The sequence below is a fragment of the Lissotriton vulgaris genome, chromosome 10 (assembly GCF_964263255.1).
Source record: "Lissotriton vulgaris chromosome 10, aLisVul1.2, whole genome shotgun sequence".
Lineage (NCBI taxonomy): Eukaryota > Metazoa > Chordata > Amphibia > Caudata > Salamandridae > Lissotriton > Lissotriton vulgaris.
In genome coordinates this window covers 199,713,322-199,737,026 of record NC_141698.1, presented here as the reverse complement: position 1 = coordinate 199,737,026, position 23,705 = coordinate 199,713,322, and the positions used below count along the sequence as shown (strand labels likewise).

Genomic DNA, 23,705 nt, shown 5'->3' with positions numbered 1-23,705 from the left:
ATAACAGAGTGTTCTTTATGGTGCTCTTCTGAAGTCCTTCATTCTTCAACCGCACTCTTAGTAGCGTGGTTCTATCCATCGCTACCCCTCTGCTGTCTGCTCCCACATCCTAAGGTAGCGCTCACTGGAAGGGCACCACTCAGGGCATCAGATAAAGCTGGCATGTGAGTAGCAACTTTATATCTCCACCCTACTCATCAAGCTACTAACAGTGCCTGTGGTCCATTATCATGATCAGAGTTATAGGAGGTCTGATACTTCAGCATGAACAGGAATTTAATTCCGATTGAAAAGGAGTGAAGGGGATGAGGGTGGGGAGCTTGGTGGTACATGGGTAAGTCATTTCCAGGCCAGTCACTGCCTGTAGATTTTCTTAGTCCATGTCTTCACTGTCTGAACCATCACAGCATTGGGCCCTTTCAGCATTAAAAGAATAATGTGTTATGAGCAATGTCTGCAGATGACTCCAAGTATCCAAAGATTAAGTCGTCCACTACTGAGATAGATTTGCTTTAACATCCTAATGCATTGTGGACGTTTCAGTCTATGTTCATTTCAATCCATTCAATAGAAGCAGCACACCTGAAAACAATGATTTGTAGAAGAAACTCGATGAATGAAGCTTTGTGCGCTTGGTGACATTCAGTCGACAGGTAGTCCTAGGAACAAGTCAGAAAATGCCCTTTCTTCGACACTGTGAAAGCAAAGCTTTGAATTTCATTTGCAGTGTACAGATCAGGATCAAGTGATTTACCATATTTGATTGCAATAAATCTCCATGGCAAAGGCCATCGACTTGGATCGCCCTTTCCTGTATGTATATGATTTCATCTTTCTTTCCTGTTGCTCCTGCTTAATGGACCTGGCAGAGGCACATAGGGTTCTCTTTGCTGAAGGTTTGGCCCCCCATACTCTGACCTCTATAGCCCAGCCCTTCCACACCTTCTCTAACTGGTTTGTTTCCTGACATCTCAAAGGGAGAGGTGAGTTAGTTTTCCTGGGGTTAGGGGGAGGGGGCATGTATTCATCAATGTTTTAAACCAGAAGGTTGGTTTCCTGTTTGAAAAACTGACAAGACAGTGCTAGAGCTCAGTTGAGATCCACACCATTTAGGTATCTCATGGAAGGTGATATTCCTTAATTCTAGAGGTATTTAGCAGGCGGAGTATCTTGAGATATTATGAAAACCTTAAATAGATGGACAATGAGGAGGTAGGGTCACAAATCATTTTCAAAATACAAAGTTTTGCTGCTGGTAGGAGTTGATTTTGAGTCTTATTTTAGTGACATGAAATGTGATTGTCTTGATATTTAGGTTTGTGTTGCAGGATGTCTAACTTCTAAGAGGATCTCAAGATTAAAATGTGTTTCTTTTGTGATTGTAGGTGTTGCATTGGGCCCTGAAGAACGCGGGACGCATAGTGCCGCTCTACTGTTTTGATCCAAGACACTACGTGGGAACACATCATTACAATTTTCCCAAAACTGGTCCACACAGATTGAAGTTTTTATTGGAAAGTGTGAAAGATCTAAGGGAAACGCTTAAAAAGAAAGGAAGGTAACTGGAACATGTTCTAAACACATTTTTGAAAGAAGAATAGAAACATTGTTTGTAGCTAAGTTGTGCTTGATACTAGGGGTAGGTTTTACAGCAGAGTGAAGCAAATTTAACGACTCTTTTAGTGTTTTGATGCACTCGCTCGAAAATACCTAAACACACTATGGGGAACTGGTCCCCGTAGAGCATTGGTTCGCACAGAAATTGTGTTTGTGAGGGCTTACCAACACGTCCAGTCATCAAAGTGTGTGTTAAACATGCCCATACACACACACCCTCCACCATGTATTATGGTCTAAAATTACCAGTGAGGGGTACTGGTGACATGATAAGCTACAAAGCTGAAGGCTGAGAAGTTTGTAAATTTAACCAGAACCCCAAGATTTCAATAAAGGGCCATATTACACATCATATATTTTTATACTGCATCATTTGGGGTAGATAACTTGAAAAAGCTGTTTTCTTCAAAGGGCGTCTAAAAATGGGCACCTATTGGAATTAGACTGTTTAGGTTTTGTTTACCCTTCATGAATACATTGTTAATGAAACAACTAACAATGGTGAGGGCCAGTGGATTTATGAGGTTCTGTGACTACAGTGTTTGAGGCATACTTTTGGATTTACTGCATTTGCCACATAATGAGCACATTTTGCATATTTAGCAAAAAGTGTGTCTAACTTAAATGGATGAAAATAATACTGGCAAAGAATTTGCTGCATAATTTGCATATTTGCCACATAACTTGGTCTTCTATGCCGCATGATCCTAGTAGCCTTGATAGTGCTAAAGCTCTGCATAGGAGTTTGGTGGCTTTCATTATGATGATGAACTACAGATTTCACAGGGAGCTGTGAAATATTTTCCATATTTCACGGTTACCTGTGAAAAATAGGTTTTTATACCACTGCATTTTGTGCTATAAACGCACTCAAATAAGTAATATATATTAATATAAATAAATATATATGTGTATGTGTATATATATGTGTGTGTATGTATGTATGTATGTATGTATATATATATATATATATATATATATATATTCACTGAAAAAACCATAGGTTTCACACCAGTTATAGTTAGCTGGAAATTTTACTGACATAAAACCATTGAAATTCCCACGTTATAGTTAGTTGGACTCACTATAACTTGCGCGCCTGCAATGCACTGCTGATGACGTCACATATTACATCACTCATGACATCACTGATGACACCATCCAGTGAATGTGTGTCTTTCTGAAAAATAAATATGTTTTATTTATGTATATGTAAAGGTCGATGGAAGAATAAATGTTTAAATAAGTGTCTTAATGGATGTTTTTAAAAATCAAATTGATTGGTTAACTGGCTTAGTGTGTATATATGTGTGTTAGTGAGTGAATGACTGTCTCACTAGTGTCTTTATCAGTAACTACATATGTTTTAATCTAGTATATGTGAGTATTGATGTATATAAGTGAGTATATGTGAGAGTGAGAGATTGAAAGAGTTCTTGTTTAAATAAGTATGTGTTTCTATAAGTGATTGTTTAAGAGAGTAAGTATGTGTAAGTTTCCTTAGAAGTAAGGTGGTAGTGTGTGTATAGCTGTATATGCAAATAAATGGATGATCAATAGTTTATTTGCATGTGTGATTATGTGTGTGAGTATCTTTTGGATGACTGTCGGTGTGTAACAGGATGTATAGGTGTTTCACTACATATGATGAGTGAATATATGTATGAGTGACTATATAGAACTGTTGGTGAATGAGTGGATGTGTATATAGATGGTGGTATTACTGAATTGGTTGTTGAAACTGGTATGGGTATCTCTATTTTTTTGAAAATTTTAGTTTCTATTTTTGAATATGTGTTTCAAGGGTTACATTACACTGAAAGGAGGTCTGTCACTCTGTCACAAAGATGGTGTCATCAGTGATGTCATGAGTAATGTCACTGACCATGTCATGAGTGATGTAATATGTGACGTCATCAGCAGTGCATTGCAGGCGCGCAAGTTATAGTGAGTCCAACTAACTATATCGCGGGAATTTCAATGGTTTTATGTCAGTAAAATTTCCAGCTAACTATAACTGGTGTGAAACCTATGGTTTTTTCAGTGAATTTAATAGGTTTTTTAAATGCTAATTTCTAACTATAACGAGTGTGAAACCTATGGTTTTTTCAGTAAATTTATTTCGTTTTTTAAATGCTAATTCCTAACTATAACTGGTGTGAAACCTATGGTTTTTTCAGTGAATTTCATAGGTTTTTTAAATGCTAATTCCTAACTATATATAAGGCCCCAAACCTGTGTTTTTTTCAGTGAATTTCAAAGTTTTGTTAATAGCAAATGTATATAGCTATGAAATGTAATATTTTTGAAAATGAATGAATCCTATATTATAGTTGTATTTAAAACAATTTTTTTAATGTATATATGTATATTTTTTTAATTTTTTTTTTGCCCTGGAGCGCTCCCGGTGCACGCCCCGGTGAGCGCCCCGGAAAGCGTAGTCTTTTGAAGCGCCCCGGGTCACGCACCGGGGAGCGTCCCGTTAGCGCCAATGCCGTGGCAGAAAACATCATTGTGACGTACCGCGTAGCCGCGTCCACTTGATACGCACGGCGTAAACGCACCCGGAAGCACTCGAGCGCATACGATCGTGCAACGTAAGCATTAAACGCGCTTACGCGACGTGCCCCCGGGGGCGCGCCGCATAAGCGCGTCGGGTCATGTGACCTGAAAATAACCCTTTTAATTGGTGCAGAACAGTTTTGGTTTCATAATGATGAAACCCCTGGTCTTGTGACCTGAAAATAACACTTCTCATTGGTTCAGGACATTTTTTTTCTTCCAAATGATGAAAGCCCCCTCCTTTTTTCCTTATTCTGACTTTGTCCTTTGACTGAGGAAGACCTGTTTTGAAATCTTTGAGGTATATTTTGTACTTTGAAATGGCTACAGTAGCAGCATCAGCTGGAGCATCTGCACCACCACCACCACCAGCAAGAGGACAGCCACAACATCACATTGGTGGTCAAGAAGAAGAGGAGGAGGAGGAAGAGGAGGAGGGGAGGAGGAGGAGGTGGCTGGAAGAACACAATACCCCATACCAACCCAAGCCACACATTGTATGGGAGTTTTTTTCCATCCCTGAGGGAAAAAAGAAAGTGAATGCGGCAAAGGTGACTTGCCTTATCTGTGACATGGAACTTTCAAGGGGCAACCCAAATAAAAAATATTCATTTGGGAATAATACCATGATTAGGCACATGCAGCGCAAGCATCCGAACAACTATGCTGCCGCAGAGATGAGAGAACTGGCACGCAACCCTCCCCAATCTACACCCAGCACCTCCAAACGAAAACAACCCACTCCATCGGGACCAGAGACAAGGGAGACAATCCCTTGCATACAACCACGGTTTGGAGAATTTAGGGTCAAATGTATTTTTTTGTGATAAGACCATCTCCTATGGTGAGCAGAGCCTAAAGCTCATCCTCCTTGCTGGTGACAACCACAATTGCCCCAAAAAACCCTAATTTTTTCCTAATTTTTTTTTACTCCAGTTGAGCCATTTTCAATTCCCTGTTTTTTGTTTCTCCCCATAAAAATAAAAAAAATGCAAAATAGTTCATAAAAGCCAAAAAAAAGTACAAAATGTTCAAAAAACATAACAAAAATATAAAACAACAAAAAGAAGAAAAAAAACAGTTCTTTTTAGAACTACCTCCAAATTATAAAAAGGCTACATTTTTTTAAAACTATCATTCTTTTTTCCCCATGGAACGCTCCCCGGTACGCTCCGCGGTGCGCGTACCGGGCGCTCCCCCCGCACAAATAAAAAAAAATGTATTTTTGCCCTGCGGGGCCCTTTTATAGCCCCCACATCAAACCTAGGGGGTGAGGGGGGTCTACTCTGCCCCCTTATATTCATTTCCCCCTTTGTTTTTGCCACCTCTTGTGTCTTGATCCTACCGAGACACAAGATGGCGGCCGCTCTGGACTGTTTCGAATGTTTACAGACACCCGAGAGCCAATCAGCTTTCTGTGCGCACCTCGCGTAGCGCGCCCGGAGCGCGCCCCGGTGTGCGTACCGGGGAGCGGCCATAGATATATATATTTTTTTTTAACCTAAATTACTCAAAAACCACTGGAGCACATTTCTTGAGACATAGCAAAGGCACATCGGGCTACCAGTCCCTACAATATTGCCAAGTTTGGTGGAAATCCATTCAGCCGTTCGGGCTAAAAGTGAGGTCAACTGCCCTATGGAAATTAACATGGGGAAAACACGTTTTGGGGCCCCCCCTTTTATCTCGGCCCCCGCTTGACGAATCCCCCCCAAACTTTCAAGGAAGGACCGGAGCTTCGCGAGGCAAATTTGAGGAAATTTTCAGGCAGATTCGTCAACCGGCGCCAAAGTTATTCACAATAGAATTTTAAGATTTTGCATTGAAAAAAATCCTAACTATAACTACCTACTGGCGACCGCCAGTAGGTAATATATATATCTCAAAACAATACCCTTTCAGGCTTAGAGTGCCACATACATTATGTGCTATAGAGTGTCGCTGGTGTTGTAGGGTGCTCTATACAGGAGCTGCTCTCCTCCTAAACTTGAGAACTACCCAGAGTTCTCTGCTTCTATTATGAATAAATATATATATATATATATATATAAACATACACATGCATATGTGTTTATTTAAAAAAATCTTTCAAATTTGTGTTTACATCATCTTTTCAATAATGTCCAAGGGATGAACAACATTCCTGCTTCTCTTTAAAAAAATGTTAACCATCTTTATTGGCGTTTTGGTAAGATAATGCAACATTCACAACATCTGGTGCTGTGAGGGTTGCAACAATAGGTAACATGAAAATGAGATACTCCATTATTGTGAACATTATGAAATACTTATGACAGTAGAACAACTACTTATATAACTGGCAGCATGACCATGCATAGCTGCTATGGCGAGTGTACATATGTAATTAAGTTTACCACACAAACCACCCCCAGGGTGTCAACTAATGTATCTGGCCCAAAGCTGATGCAGTAGAAGGAACACTTAGGTAGTTGAGATAACAGTGTGGTCCATCAGTCCTGTAGGTTGGTGTGGAGGGGGACATCTACCTGTAAGTAGGCTTCAGACAGGGGGTGGGAAGTGTGGAAAGAGAGAGATTGATTCCCTCCTATGCCATGAATTATAGGCTTGTGTGGTGTAGGTCAGTCAGTCCTATGGGGCCTCAAGGGCAGCCAGAAAGTCCTCCCAGGTTGATGTGAAGGGTCATCTTCTAAGTCCCCTTACCTCCTCCCCCCGGAGCGCCTCAGCCTCAGCCTTACCCCATTTCAACATTGCCGTTCACCAGCGCACCACTCCCGGCAGTGTTGTTGTCTTCCAAGACATTGCAATTAATCTACGCACCAGCAAGAGCGCCAAGCCGATGAATCTGGTTGTGCTTCCCTAACTTTCCTGCACCTGTGAAGACCTAGTAGACAGTCAGGCAAGCAGTCCAGGTCAGTGCGGCCCATCTTGAGGGATACTATGTCCATAAATTTAGCCCAGAGGCCGCAAGCTATTGGGCAGCTCCAAAACATGTGATGCATAGCTTCCCAGCGTCCGACACTGTGGGCAGTCCAGCGAGCCAGCAGGAATCATTTTGTGGAGTCTGGCTGGAGTGAGGTATACCCCATGTAGTATATTGTGTTGGATAAATTGGAAGCAAGCGTTCCGGGACACTGTTTGGGTAGTGTAATATTCTAACCAGATTCTTGGATGAGCATTGTCTTCGCTTGAGTAAATTGCTACCACATTGTCAGAAAAAAGGTGAAACCATGCACTACCAAATGACTCATCCTCAACTGAGTGCATGGTAAATAAATGATCGGCGACGTTTATGTCAAATGCTACAAAGCAATTAAGCCGGATACAATCGCATGGGCCACAGCAACCCAACAGCCGTACGTCATTGCCCAGCACCTGGATGGAAATTTGTTCTCTGATCCTTGTGGGGAAGAACATTCTGTGGGGTGGCTCAAAAGCCATGAAAACTCAGAATAGAAATATTTAGCACACCTGGTAAATACTCATTGTGGGGTAATGTTATTTACTGGGTGTGTTCAGGGCCAATCATTGGAAAACTCTGAGAGCATGATTATTATCACATAACCCGTATTTCCAATATCTATGCAAACCCTATGAGGACAGTGATAGGACTTGAGCCCTAAGGTTAATTCAGAACCTTGGGACTTAATTATGAGTGAAGCAGTGTCGGTTGGGATAATTAGTGCACCTGATTAAATCTGACATGGAGGTGCTTGGAATTTATCAGGTGTTTATTCCGCATTTTGTCCAAAGAAATGTGTGTGTCCCCGGAAGCTTGTTTCCTTTCCAGTAAAAGAATTGGCTTGGTAGTTTGGTCTGCCCTGTTCCCATGATGCACTGGGCCAGGGACAGACTAATTTGCATGTCAGATACTCTGTCCATCACCACCCCCTTTTCTGAATCGTTTTGTCCACCACAAGCGTGGAAGGGTATGCTCAGATGTGAGTCCCTTGCTCACTGCACCATCAGGATTCAAGCAAGCCGGGCCGAAGACGGCTGTAATGCCAGTAACCGGTCCCCGGAAGCTTGCTTCCTTTCCAGTAAAAGAATTGGCTTGGTAGTTTGGTCTGCCCTGTTCCCATGATGCACTGGGCCAGGGACAGACTAATTTGCATGTAGCCAGGTTCTTAGCTGGGATGGTGCAGTGAGCTAAAAAATGGTGATGGATCAAGCCCTGATCTTTTGACTGGGTACAAGTGTTCTGTTTAATTCAGATACTCTGTCCATCACCAGCCCCTTTTCTGAATCGTTTTGTCCACCACAAGCGTGGAAGGGTATGCTCAGATGTGAGTCCCTTGCTCACTGCACCATCAGGATTCAAGCAAGCCGGGCCGAAGACGGCTGTAATGCCAGAAACCGGTCCCCGGAAGCTTGTTTCCTTTCCAGTAAAAGAATTGGCTTGGTAGTTTGGTCTGCCCTGTTCCCATGATGCACTGGGCCAGGGACAGACTAATTTGCATGTAGCCAGGTTCTTAGCTGGGATGGTGCAGTGAGCTAAAAAATGGTGATGGATCAAGCCCTGATCTTTTCACTGGGTACGAGTGTTCTGTTTAATTCAGATACTCTGTCCATCACCACCCCCTTTTCTGAATCGTTTTGTCCACCACAAGCGTGGAAGGGTGTGCTCAGATGTGAGTCCCTTGCTCACTGCACCATCAGGATTCAAGCAAGCCGGGCCGAAGACGGCAGTAATGCCATAAACCGGTCCCCGGAAGCTTGTTTCCTTTCCAGTAAAAGAATTGGCTTGGTAGTTTGGTCTGCCCTGTTCCCATGATGCACTGGGCCAGGGACAGACTAATTTGCATGTAGCCAGGTTCTTAGCTGGGATGGTGCAGTGAGCTAAAAAACGGTGATGGATCAAGCCCTGATCTTTTGACAGGGTACAAGTGTTCTGTTTAATTCAGATACTCTTTCCATCACCACCCCCTTTTCTGAATCGTTTTGTCCACCACAAGCATGGAAGGGTATGCTCAGATGTGAGTCCCTTGCTCACTGCACCATCAGGATTCAAGCAAGCCGGGCCGAAGACGGCTGTAATGCCAGAAACCGGTCCCCGGAAGCTTGTTTCCTTTCCAGTAAAAGAATTGGCTTGGTAGTTTGGTCTGCCCTGTTCCCATGATGCACTGGGCCAGGGACAGACTGATTTGCATATAGCCAGGTTCTGAGCTGGGATGGTGCAGTGAGCTAAAAAACTGTGATGGATCAAGCCCTGATCTTTTGACTGGGTACGAGTGTTCTGTTTAATTTAGATACTCTGTCCATCACCACCCCCTTTTCTGAATCAAAGAAATGTGTGTGGCATGCAGATGTTGGTGTCTTTTGCGGTTTTCTTCACCAATGCACCCATGTATCTATATTTGCTAGGCATCTTTCCCCCGTAAATATCAGGAGTGGCCTACCGACATTTATGCGGGGAAAATAGCAGAGGTGTAGTGTTTGCTGAAGAAATAGGAGTTTCTGCACTTTTTGGAATTAACTTGAGCACTCATAATGGAGGCTTTACTGTCTTAAAAGCTAAGATGACAACATGCCATCATTTAATTTTTTTTGTACTTTATAGCAATTTGTTGGTGCGGAAGGGGAAGCCAGAAGATGTAATCCAAGACCTTATCAAACAGCTTGACTCAGTCAGTGCTGTGGCTTTTCATGAAGAAGTAAGTGTGGCCTACATAATCCATAACATTTACCATTTGTGTACATCATACCTAGTGCTTAATCTGTAAAAAAAAATGAAGTGCCAGGGATCTGGTCAGGAGGCTACTGCAGCTCAGTGATGGTAACAACACAACTAGTAACCATCACACTCCTCCTTCAAGTGTGACAATGCGGACTGTTTTAGGCCCCCAAAGCTATAAGAATGGCTTGGGCAGCAGGTAATAGTCATTTTTGATGTATATTAAATTAATAAGTAAATATTGTTGTGGTCATCTCTAAATTGGCCAGACCGCACCACCTCACAAGCACAGTGTTGACAATTAAGTACCGGTGCCTAGCACCGGAAACCACTGGCTCAAATTAAGCACCGATCACACCACAAACTGGTGTGCCTGTTGGTGCTTAAAGAATTGTTGTTGTTTTCATGGTACTCACGTTCTGGACTTTAGGAAGATAAAATCTTGAGTCCGCCCTGGCAGTGATGTGATGTAGAGTATTTCACTGGTGTGGCTACAGATTCCAGTCAATCCCACTCTGGTGCTTGTTGACAGTATACAGCAGCCTACACGTGACAGTTCAAATCTCAGCACCTCAGTTGATAACAACAGGGCCACTGAGGTAATAGTAACACATCATTGGCTGCAATAAATAGTGTACTTTATAGTATGTGCTCTGACGTGGTCTTTTTTATATTTAGCTTAACAGAGCAGATTTGTTTTCACCAGTACTTAAAAAAAATTATGGTGTAGACTTTGGCAAGATAACTTATTCTCCTAGAAGCCTTGTCTACAGAAAGCAATTATGTTTTAGTTCTGACAAGTAGGCTTTACATATTGTTTTCAGGACTCAAACTGTAATCCAGAACTATAGGTTTTGTCAATGCTTGTTATAAAATGTTTAATATACTGTGATTTTCTCCTTTTTATTAGGCTACGAAAGAGGAACTGGATGTAGAAACAGCCGTGAAACAGTTGTGTTCACGGCTTGGGTTAAAAAACCAGAGCTTTTGGGGGTCGACGCTGTATCACAGGGATGACCTTCCATTCCGCCACATTTCCAGGTATGCCGCAGCTACAATAGGGGATCTAATTTGCAATTGCAGCTCTTTGGTACCCCAACATGGTGGACAGTCCACCTTCAATCCAGAACTTCAGACAAAAATACTAACTTGCACAGTTGTACCCCCAGGATGCATCTGTTAGGGAGCTGGCTTTCCAAGGTCACTCCATGTCTGCAGAACTCTCTGGTGGGAATAGTGCAACCAAACTAGGCAGATGCATGCTGGTGGGAGAGAAGGGGTGATGCAAAGCCAACAAGGGTTCCCAAAGTAACGACGTTCCCTCATTGCTGTGGCGCGAGTGCCTTTTGGTCCCATGCTTGGCTCAGTGGGTGAGGAATCTTAAAGCAGTATTTCAGAGAAACTAGACTGGCTGGTGTGATGTCACCTCTGTCACTCTTTACACTGAATCTGTAAAGGACTTCTTGGATAACATGAGTTCTTAGGTGTTGTATATATTTAGCAATAGACCACAAACTGACTGTATCTTAACAATCCTGAATAACAGTGCACTCCAACTATTTTAAACCTATAGTTTGCAGATACGTCACTTTCGCTTGAGCTTCTTTAGTTGAGGAGCGCGCAGTCCACAGAGTTGAACTAGTCTACTCTGCTAATGTAAAGCACCACAGAATACTGGCACGCTCTGTAGCATATGGAACTGCTGCACTGTTTTGCTGTGCCCAACACCTCAGTGTAATTTGTACAGTTCTGGATTACCAAATATGCAAAGTAGGCACCGGCCTATGGGTCTAACTCCTTTTAGGAGCCCCGTGACAACAGATCTACATAATACTGATTTGATCTTGAAAGAAAATTACAGTTAAGCTTTCTTAAATATGGTTTCCAAAAGATAGAAAAAATGAATAAACTCAAAGAAATAATTATTTACATTAAAACCCTATAGAGAAAATACTGTTTTCATGTAATGTACCCATTAACAACTTAATGGACATTAACCAGAGACATCAGATTCACATAAATTTGTCTCTTAAAATCTCATCTTCTGGCTGCTGTCAGTTTATAAAAAATAATCTGGTGCATTGGGTGTTAGGAGATAATTTGCGAGGAGGGCACCAAAATTGCGACTGCCTAGGGGTCTCCACAGGGTTTAATCCGGAACTGACTTGGTAGCACTCTAGTATGTGTGGCAGCACCATGGCTTATTGGCAGGCAACCTGCAGTATTTGACACCCCACTGGCACACTGGAAAGCAATATTGACACATGGGGTAGTAGCCCACTGGCGCATTTGACAGCACAGTGACACAGGCGCAGCACGCTATCAACATGAAGAAATATCTGGTATACTCGGCAGTGGTATGACAAATTTGCAGAATATATCTGACAGGTTGTGCAGTGGCAGCCTGAGATATCAAGCTGAACTCAAGTATTGAGAAGCAGCACTGTGTGACACTGAATCTTGTTTTATTGTGCAGCATCATGTAGGCATGGATGAAGGCACCCCATTCACCCTTAGACACCCTGGCACACTAGGCAGTTTTGTGCCCTTCTCTAAGGATCCAAAGCCGGGCACGGCTGTTCCTGAGAGAACCATGACATATGGTGAAGGATACTGATACCACTGGCAGCACCTTAGCCTATAAACAGGAACACTGGAATTATTGGTTTAGCTGCTGCTGCGATTTGCCACATGAACCATCTTTCGCTGCATAATCTGCAGATTTCAGCACACAAAATTGTTTCTAGCTCAGAAGGATCAAATGTTACTAAGAACCCGTGTTGCTGCTGAGTAGAAGCCCTTCACTAAGGTTGACTAGTCACCTTTCTGTTTCTTTTTGCTGTATTTGAGCGTCCAAGTGGTACTAATGAGGTGAAACCTTTGCGCAAATAGTGTTAACCTGTAAAAATGGCAAAATAATGAGGTAATACTAACAAACAATGCGCCACATTACGACACATACTTTGCCTTTTCCTGACACACAATTTAGTCAACCCTGACTCATAACTTGGTTCGACCCGCCACATAATCCCAGTGGTCCAGATTATAGTTGATTTCTGCCGATTAGCAGTTCCATGGGCAAACAGTGGAGCCGGTAGGGCGTACAGCCAGCCCGCAGCGTTCCGCTATGGGATGCCTGTTAGCTACCTAGTGCTCGGCACTACACTCCCTCTTTTATCACCTGCTGGTTACACTTTTCTATCGGATTGTGTGACCCATCATTTGGTCTGCTTGCGTTAATTTGCCTTTTCTTGCTGCATAATTTAGTCAACCCTGCCAGATAACTTTGTCCTCCACTGGTGCAGAGTTTAGTGTCTCTGCCTATAGAGCACTTCTCAATGTTCTAAAAACACAGTGGCACCCTGTACCATTTGCTCCTTTTTTCATTTTTTTAAATATTCCTTGCTAAGGGGGCGGGGGGGGGGCGTCTGGCTCCTCCCAAAGCCTTGTTTTAGGTGACTGGGCTTGGTCACTGTCATGTGAGGCTGGCTGTTGGTACAAACATTCCCACAGCCCCTTTTAGATCAGTGCAGTTTCTGGCATGACGCTGTTCAAATGTGATATTTACTAGTTTTAAGCGTGATGGTAAAACCAAGCAAGACCTTTTAGTTTGGCATAATTATTGACCATGTCTCTATTCAACGCCCATGCCAAGACCCTTGCTGCTGTACCGCTGATCCTGTGCTCTCCTCCATGAATCCATAATACCCCATCATGTGTACAGTGCACTGTTGATTTTTAGACAGGTTGCTCTATGTAAGTCATACAAATTCATACATTTTAATATCTTTGTATTTTGGGGCATTGCCATGTGCACTAATGTTGGTTTCATTTTTACACTTCTGTTGTAGATCTCCCAACGCTATCTTTTTTATGCTTGTATTGGTTTATTCATCAGTGATTACCAAATTCCTTTGCTGTTTTGAAGATGTTTCTTTTGTTTCTTCCTCTGTAGAATTTTATCTTTACCCAAATTGCATTTGTATCCCAAGTAAAGCTTTGAGTACCCTTGCTTTGGTGGGATTCTTCTGAATATTTTCCTGCATCCAAGGGCATGCAAAACGGGAACAACCCCTTTTACAGGCAAACATTAATTTGTTTAAACATGTGGCATGGATTTTTGAATCAAAATTGATTGGACGCTGACAGATTAATTTATTTTATTTTTGTCATTTTTAACACCAACTTCAAGGGCGCGAGGATGTTGGAGAGCTCTACAAAGTGACAAGAAAATATAAGTGAATGGAAAATTCTGAGATACTGAAATAAACTAAGTAATGCAGAAAGTATGTCAGAAAATGATAACATCAGTTGGACTTAAGAAGAAAAAGCATGCAGAAGATTAGCAGAAAACCTGATAGAGATTTAGATTTAATCATGATCAAAAAATAGGTAACATAGGTGTGATTGAGAGAAAAGGCCTGTGTTCTGGAAGTGTTACTGAAACCTAGTCTAGGTGTGGGTGCTAAAATGCCTCTTAGACAAAATGAGTTGTAGGCCTCTTTTCAAGAACAATATTGAATTTAATTTAAAAATGTTATTCGTCATATTACGTTTCTACTGACTGCTCTTGCAATCTTCTAGGTTGCCTGATGTTTATACCCAGTTCAGAAAGGCAGTGGAATCTCAGGGCAGAGTTCGTCCAACCCTACTGATGCCGGAGAAGCTTCCACCTCTGCCTCCAGGATTAGACGAAGGACGCATCCCAACCATTGAGGAATTAGGCGAAGAAGGTGGGTGACTCCCACTAACTCAAGGCACATATCTCATACGTATTAATTAATTCCCTAAAAACACTGACCTAAAAGGAAAGTTATGGTTGACAAAGATGTAATAGTGTCTAACACACAAAACCATTGGTGTAGATTTCCACACTTGTTACCCTTCTGGGGAGGCTTCAAGTCAAGCTAAGGTTTGACTGGTCAAAGACTATGCTCCTCTTTCTTGTCCTCAACATGGGTTTAGGGGTTCTTCTAGAGGAAAGATGAGGTCTGCATGCAAGGTGAGGCCACAGCGCAGGATGTACTTTGACTCCCATTTCAGGCAGATGCCACCAAACTCGCAGAAAGAAACAGCAGGCTAACAGAAGACTGACCAAAGCTGGACCACGAGCCGGACAAGCATACACATGAAGAAGCAAAGGGCTAGATGTAGGTAATTGACATTTACCGATTCGAAAATACAGAATTTTACCGATTCAGTATTTGCCATTCATTCCTATGGGCCTGGAGGCCCATAGGGATTGAATGTCAACTACTGAATCGGTAATTACAGATTCGGTAAAATAGGGAAAGAGTCAAGGGTGGCAGGGTAACTGTCACTTTGACACCCTGTTGCACACCTGAATAGTGCTTGTGTGCACATGTGGCACACATACATGCCCTAAGGGCATGTATGTCTGTCACATGGCACAGGTGTAAATGCACAGATGTGCATTTACAGAGGTATTCGTTATTTACCACCAACTAATAGTTGATGGTAAATAACGAATCCTTAAAGCACAGAAGCACTCTTTGAAGTGCTTCCTACATGTCATTTACCGATTCGGTAAATACAGAATCAGTAAATACAGATTCGTTATTTACCGAATAAGTACATTTACCTCGGCCATTACTGACCGGTAATAGCCTTCCTACATGTGGTCCAAAGTCTCCACTGCAGGCTAATAGTCGTGAAAGCCTAACTTAGGAGAAATTCTCACAGTGTATGAATCCCAAATACTGTGGACTTTTCTGCTACCTTGAGTATCCGAATAGTCAGTAATTTCAGAAATTGTACAGAGTTGAAACTTTGCAGTGTTTTTAATCAGTGTGACTGGGTCAGAATATAAAATGTGTATAATTGTATAGTGTAACACAAGTTAAAATAGTGTTGGCAAAGCTGTTAGGCCTGGCCTTGGCAAGCTGGTTCTTTGTTTAAACTTTTTTTTTTTATTATGAGCGCATGTCATGAAATTGAAAAGAAAAATCGAAGAAACCAACACGTTGCCACCTAAATGTGGCAGGCATATGCTTGCAATAAAAAAAAAACATTCCAAATAATGTTACTACAACAGTATGGGTGCTTTCTCCCTGGAATGGGTATTACAGCAGGTGTTTTAGTTTTCATACACATCACAGAAAAATATGGATTTTATTGGTGCAAAGAAAAGCTTATTATCTTTGAAGTGCTATAACCTTAAGACACAGTTTAAGCATGCAAGGATGGCAAACAATTAGAGAAGATCGATAATAGAAAGGAAAAAAGAATTGGCAAAGTAAAGTTTTAACACCCACCCTACCCCCCCCCCCCCACCAGTTCCCTCCCCCCCCCGCCCTGGCACAGATGAGCACCTCTTTTCGCGTGGTTGTGCACATTGGATGTATGTCAGTACAACGTGATCTTTTTGATCGCGGTACGTGACAACGCTGCCATTACAACGCAAGTCATTACAACGACTTGCGTTGGAGGGCACGGATTGTGGAATATTATAATTTTATATTCCAACACCAGTCCAGGTAACAGTAGGGAAGGTGTTGGAATATAAAATTACAATATTCCTTAACCAACAGCGCCATCCAGCGCAAGTCGTAGTAACGACTTGCCATGTAATGGCAGTGTTGTTTAGGTAGTGCGGTGTAAATACCGCGTTGTAAGCGATGTTCCCCTGCACGGATGTATGTCAGTATGTTTGATGTATGTTTGATCTGTAAAAAATACCATCCTTTAAAGTGCAAGATAGCCAAAGTCTTGTATGCCTAGGTGGGTGTCAGTAAAATGTGAATGAGAGTTGAACATACCAATAGATGAAGAGGAGTGACATTAAATCTTATTATGAACAATTTTTAAAACATTTAGTACCAATGACCTTTCATTTTATTTTTTAAACGAGGACAACCTGGCATTGCACTGTCCAAAGAGCTTCCTGTCTTTGTAACTTATACGGTTATTTTTTTGTTTTTTGCAGAACCGTTGGCTGACCCCAGGTCTGCATTTCCATGCAGTGGTGGTGAAACACAGGCATTGTCAAGGCTACAACATTACTTTTGGGACACGGTAATAGAAGGACTGATTCCTAATATGTTCTTTTGCTAGAAGGGTCTGCATTTTGTTTTGTTTCCTCTGCATCCTATTGGCCTGGATGTTCTTTTTAGGTGTTCTGAGCGCTACCCTTTTCCGAATCTCTACTTCCCATTGATCCATCCGCCAACCCCGATCGCTGAAGAGTGACTCTCATTACTAATGGGATGTTCAGGTGATGAAAGTTCTACTGGGGTAGTACAGGCTGGGAAACAGATCTGTCCTCATTGGCATGGCAGTTTGCAGGGCATTTAAAATCACAAAGCAGTTGACAACAACATTCTGCGACAGGACTGCGTGGATTCTGTGCACGCATTCAACAGCTGTGTTTGGATAAGTAACTGGTGCGTTTTAATGAAGGTTCATCTGTTACTGAGGCAGACCCTGCTTCATCATGTTTTTCAAAATACCGCTAACAGTAATAATAATAATAAAAGAGATTTATAGAGCGCCTGGTTACACCCACTGGTGTGTCCCCGCGCTATGGTGAGAGTCAACCACACAGAGCTAGAGAGCGAAAACAGAGATTAAAAATGCCCTAAATCCACACGAAAAAGGTGAGTATTCAAGTCCTTCCTGAACTTGGTGTCCACTGCCTCCAGCCTTAGGCTCAATGGCAGTTTATTCCAGTTTTGAGGGGCCAGGCGACGAAATGATCTGCCACCCATCCTGGACTTGTAATCTTAGGGACAGTCATCAGACCCGATCCACAGGATCTCAGCTGCCTAGTGGGCACATAGTGAGAGACCAAGTCCACCAAATATGCAGTGCCCTTACCTTGGGAGATTCGATGGCACACACAGAGTGCCTTAAACATCACCCTCTCTCTGATAGGGAGCCAGTGGAGAGACACCAGAGCCTTCTTCGAAGACGCCCTTTTAGGTAGCATGAGGACCATCCTGGCCGCGGCATTCTGCACACATTGGAGCCTATTTAAACACACCCGTTGCACCCAGATACAGTAAATTGCCGTAGTCCAGGCGGGAAGTTACCAGGGCGTGCACCATAGTCTTCCTGGCAGGCACCGGCAGCAGGTCCAAGGTCTTGCGGAGGCCTTTTAGGACCCCAAAACAGGTACCTGCCACCCGTCTGGACTGATACTCGAATGAGAGCTTAGGATCCAGCCACATGCCCAGGTTCTTCAGTAGATATACAGACTTCCATTTTGGAGAGGCATACACTGAAAAAAGCATTCACACAATTTTTTTCACCATAAATTAAATTGAATTGATGTTCTAAATTAGTTTATAAAAGAAAGCAATTTTGTTAATGCCATCAGCTAACTCCTCCTGATTCCTACTATTGACTTAATGAAAGCTTTGTGTCCTGCATTTGTGAGAAATATCACACGGTGCATACGTATGATGACAAGTCAGGTGATCGGTTACTCCTAGCACTTTCAGAAGAAATCAGGTTGCACAGAGTTACCAAGTTCCTTTTACAGTTACAAATTTGAGTGTAATTTTGGCTACTAAAGAAGCAGGAATCAGAAGCTTTTATTAGCTTTTCCATAATCATCGCATTAATTGTCAAATTACTTGATTTGAATTGTTTGTTGGTTTGATATTTAAAAGGCTGCAAAAACTAAATTTTGACTAGATAGTTTGTGGGTATCAGCAGGCTACTACTGACTATGTTACAGAATCCTCATGAAACTCTGAAATCAATCGAATTCTAATGTCAACATTTCACCATTTTAAACTTGAAGAATTTTGTCCTGAAACTTCAAAACACTCTCTTGCTTCCTTCGTTTCTGACAGAACTGCGTTGCCTCATACAAGGACACCCGCAACGGGCTAATAGGAATTGATTACTCCACAAAGTTTGCATCGTGGTAAGTATTCTGGATTGCTGATTTTCCATTGGAAGTATCCATAATATATAAATCCACCAGGAAGTAGGTCATGCTGTCGCCTCCTTGCGTTAGACAATCTTCAAAAGTCTGGCGACCGGGCATTGAATAAATGGAGTATGTTCACTTAAGATCCAATTAGTAAAGATTGACTTCATTAAATAATGCACAGTGGTGTGGTAATGACTGTTTCAGTATATCTGAAGTGGCTCATGATTCAGGCTCGAATAGTGAATAATAATATTTTGGCTTCACATGATGTTATGATTGAACTGCATTAGCCTGAACGAATCATTTGAATTGTTGCGACAAGGAAATTATATTTTTCTTTAAAATGAATGTAAAGTACTGGTGCTCCAAAGGAGGCTCCCTCAACCTTTGGTAACAAGACAAAATGTTGAATTCAAAATATAGAATTACCAAAATATCGAAGTCAAAATATAGAATGGACAAACTATTGAATGGACAGAATATAGTGGTGAAAAATATCGAATTGAAGGTAAGTAATTTAATATCGAATAGTAATTTTTACCCCTCCACTATCCAACGCTTTCCCTACTGTTGCACTCTCTGGAGTGGGCATAGTAATTTTTACCCCTACGCTATCCAACGCTTTCCCTACTGATGCACTCACTGGAGTGGGAATAGTAATTTTTACCCCTACGCTATCCAACGCTTTCCCTACTGATGCACTCACTGGAGTGGGAATAGTAAATGTTATATTTATTATTTCATTACATTTAAATTACTTTTAAGACATTTAAAAAATTCGATATTTTGACTAACTATATTTTTTTAAACTATAATTTTGATTCAATATTTTTGTACTTACCTGTTTCTCCAACATAATATGTAAAGTCGCAAAAAATTGTAGAAGCCTAGTAAGGACTAGCATTTGCACTATTAAAACCCTACCCATAGTAGAGAGGGGAAGCTGTGTCCAGAAGGGGAGTGACTGTTGAAACTACTTACAGCTGCCAAGAGTTCTGAAAAGTTCCTAAATGGTTCTATAGTAGGTGCTCTACTGCCATTACCGTAGGTGAATGTTCAGGGTCAGGTGGGGTTCGGAAGGACAATGAGGTCCCCTCCCGGGCTCTGCTGGCCTTTAGTTTAGCCCCTGTCGAGACTCAGAGTCATAGGGGACAGGCTCTGGTGTTTGTTTGTGGTAGGGCACATAACCGTAGCAGTGGCTCCCCTGACCTCCGAACTGGTATCTCCAATGGGCCACTCTAATGTATTGGGAAACCAGGACCCTGACGAGAAAGAAGGCGCAGAAGCCCACTGTTCAGAGAGCCAGTCAGTAGGTGCTGGGGTCGAGGGGGTTCACCCCACTCATCAACAGTTCACCAGCTGGAGAGAGGCCTTCGTGGCCCCCCCATACTTTATCCACCCGGGGAGACACACAATGGGAAAAGACCTCTGGTAAGGACAGCTATGGGTCACCGACGATGCTGCCGATTGTCCTGCACAGTCCAGGACTGGCAATCGTTAAGTGTGGGAGAAAGGGGGCTTCACGCCGTTCGGTGGTTGTACCCCAGACGGTGAGTGACATCTTGAGGCCCTTGTGGCTCCCCCGATGTTGTTCTCTTGGGCAAATGCACCAGAGGGGTAGCCCCCACCAGGAGCAATGCAAGATTGCCGATCCGCCCAGGGGCCAAAGTCAGTAAGCATAGCTAGTGTGGTCCCCAGCTAAATATCCCACAGTGAGAGGGGAAGGGGGGTGTCTGGGCCTGCTAAACTCCATGGACCGAGAGAAACTTCTTAGGTTCTTGTGGGCAGAAGATGGCCGGATCTCACGAAGAGCATGCTCTTCTACTGCCCTTCACCTTTGTGCTTTGTGCTCTGGTTAGATCAGGGCATGAACCGGGTCGCCCCAGTGACGCCAGTGCTTGGTCTTTTTCATTCGAGCTCCTGTTACCCGTATACTGCTTGTGGGGGAAAGGCACCCAGTCAAGTCGGTGCAGTTCGCACCCAACCTAATCTGAGAAAAGTGGTAGGGCTCGGACGTTGGGCCTGCCGATCGCGTCCTCAAAAACGCCAACCGTATTGCTCGGGTCCCCATCTGGGCCCGTGGGCTTGTGTATTGTGGACACGCCTACATCAGGGTTATCTGAATTTTAATGCACTATTCTCCATCAGGTTTTTAATGACTTCAAACTGTATATCTAAATCTATATAGAAATTAATACAGTTTCCATGTTTGCAAGCAAAATCCACATATGAAGTATAACCAAATGCCTTTTCTTTAATAAGAGCTTTTTGAACACAAATATGTCAGAACTAATAGAATTGTGAGTATATTTAGTTTTGGCTTGCTATATTTTCTAGTACTAAAATGTAATTCTTTGTAAAAATTGATCCCTTTTTTTATAGGCTGGCACTAGGCTGTATCTCTCCCAGATACATTTACGAACAGATCCAAAAATATGAAAAGGAGAGGACTGCGAATCAGAGCACTTACTGGTATGTATACTGGGTTTACCACAATGCAAGGACCCCCTCTCTACTCTACAGTACATGTTTTGGAGAATAACATGCAGAAATATTTTCCACATGGCCTGATTCACACATTGTTTTCAGATAATTCCCTAGGACAGCAGGCAATGTCTGGGCGAAGAACACCAGAACTGTAGTCCTCTCACTGGACTTGTAATGCCAAAGATGATGCTCACGCTATTAAATGCCCTATGTGAATAACTGGCCCAAAGTAGCGAGAGCTTAAGTGTCTGATCTTGAATTTATTTGGGCACAGATTTAGTTCATAATGTCAATCTGGATCTATAGACTATAGTCCTGATTTAGAGCTGTGAGATAACATAAATGCATGTGGTTTGTTGAAATTTATTAAATGTAGAGGATAATGCACGGCCAGTGTGCCCTCCAACATACTAAGAACACATTGAGAGAAACTGACTGGCGGATTCTTCTCTGGATGTAGTTCTACCTCCACAAATCAGAAGCTTTTCTGTTATCACCTGCCTCTAATTCAGGCACTATTTATTAGAACCTCAACTGTGCACTTACAAAGAATCTTCTAAAGCGTGGCGTCTGTACTGTGTCTTAGATTTAGAGATTTTTTTGAGAACACAGGGAGTCATACACAAACTGCTCAGGATAATGTCATGGTGGATAAGGTTAAGCTGCAGCTATAAGGAAACCACATGTGATGTGATATGGTGCATATGGAGGCTAGACATAGGTCACTAATGTGAATAAGAGGGGGCAGGGCACAATAAAATCCTCAGCTCCAAACCATTAGGCTCATGATAAGTCATTTCAATTCTAATTTGACTAGATTGTCTTTCTTATCACTTATTACATAGGAAGCTAATAACTGGCTTCAAGTGATGCTGATCATAGAATGGTCATCTTGGCATATCATGGGCTTCTAGACATGCAGCCTCCTCAGGCTGACATCCTACCACATTGTTTAATGCTTAGAGGCTATGGGCAAAGGCCATTCATTCATTTTTGCTTCATTAGTAGTACACAAAACATCTGACTGACTTTTGAGGGCATTTTATACCTCTTGTGTTGAACCTAAATAATTAGGTTTACATCTGATAGATGTCTTAAGATCCAAAGGGAAACTGTAGGAAAGTGGGGTTTTGTTGCAGTCCCCCCCCCCCCCCCCCACTCACACACTTTTAGCCAGATTTCTGATGCACTTTTACTTGAAGTGCCCTGGGTCTCTGCCAATCAAGTTCTCAGGGCCTGTATTCTTTCTCAAAACTGTATCTATGTACCCCAAATTGGTACCTCTCTGGCCACATGTAAGTCCCCGGTAAAAGGTACCATGGGTACTAAGGGCACAGGGACCAGGAAAGGCCTCTAAGGGTTGCAGCACATATTGTGCCACCATTAGAGGTCCCGTACCTGAACACACACACACTGTTATTACAGGCTGCGTGTTTTGGTTAAGAGAAAAATGAAGAGTCGACATGGCACACCTTCCTGTAAGTCATGCCTGCAACCCACTGCCTAGGGTATAGGTAAGACACCCTTCTAGCTGTGTGCTATATACCACAGGTGAGGGTACAGTTGCATGAGCACTGCACCCCTACAGTGTCTAAGTCCATTCTTAGGCATTGTAAGTGCAGTGAAGTCATGAAGAGTATATGGTCTTTGAGTTTCTCATTCCGAACTCCACAGCACCATAATGGCTTTACTGAATCCTGGGAAGTTTGGTAGCAAACTTCTCAGTATAATAAACCCACACTGATACCAGTGTGGGATTTATGATACAATGCCCTCAGGGGGCACCTGTGGCGTGCATGGACCCCATGTGCATTCGAAATAAAGAGGCTTCATGCAAGTTTAGCAGAACCAAATGTTTAAGTTATGTTCTGCAATGATGTAAATTATTGGTTGTGAACATATTCATGCCAGAAAGGTGCATAGAGTGTAGATAGACATGAGGAGACATAGATGTACACATTATACTCTGCATTATCAATATGATTATTCAAGGGAATGTATCTATCGCCCTCACTCTATCTATTTATTGCTCTCACTCTATCACCCTCACTCTATCTATCGCCCTCACTCTATCTATCTGACCCCTCACTCTATCTATCTGTCTATCGCCCTCTATCTATCTATCTATCGCCCTCATTCTATCTTTGCATTTTTAATACAACAACCATTCCGATTTTGAGAGGAGTAAACATCTCAATGCCCGTTAGATTCCCCATGTTAGACTGATGTTCTGATTTGTTACCTTTGCCTCAAATTGTAAAGTGCTCTGATATCCTTCGGGATCAAGTTTGCGCTATATAAAACTTTATAAATGAAATGAAATAAAAACCCACATGCAAAGAATTTGCTACCTTCTTTAATCTAAAGACTGAAAATATCAAGAAAGGTCTACTCAATGACCTTATTCTACAATCAAGCGTGCACACCAAAACACCACTTACTCTTCCATTGTTGCCACAAACATGCCACTTCAAAATTGGAACT

General features: G+C 42.3%; 1 protein-coding gene across 1 annotated transcript in view; it reads left to right on the top strand.

Annotated features, from left to right (window-relative positions):
* LOC147684982 (cryptochrome DASH-like) overlaps positions 1 to 23,705 on the top strand; it is a 97,528-nt gene that overhangs the window by 20,114 nt on the left and 53,709 nt on the right. Inside the window, exons 2-8 of the mRNA XM_086940879.1 lie at positions 1,386 to 1,558; positions 9,719 to 9,812; positions 10,743 to 10,873; positions 14,417 to 14,565; positions 16,779 to 16,867; positions 18,652 to 18,725; positions 21,117 to 21,206. Coding sequence (XP_086797005.1) covers positions 1,386 to 1,558; positions 9,719 to 9,812; positions 10,743 to 10,873; positions 14,417 to 14,565; positions 16,779 to 16,867; positions 18,652 to 18,725; positions 21,117 to 21,206 — 800 coding nt within the window. The remainder of the gene's footprint in view (positions 1 to 1,385; positions 1,559 to 9,718; positions 9,813 to 10,742; positions 10,874 to 14,416; positions 14,566 to 16,778; positions 16,868 to 18,651; positions 18,726 to 21,116; positions 21,207 to 23,705) is intronic.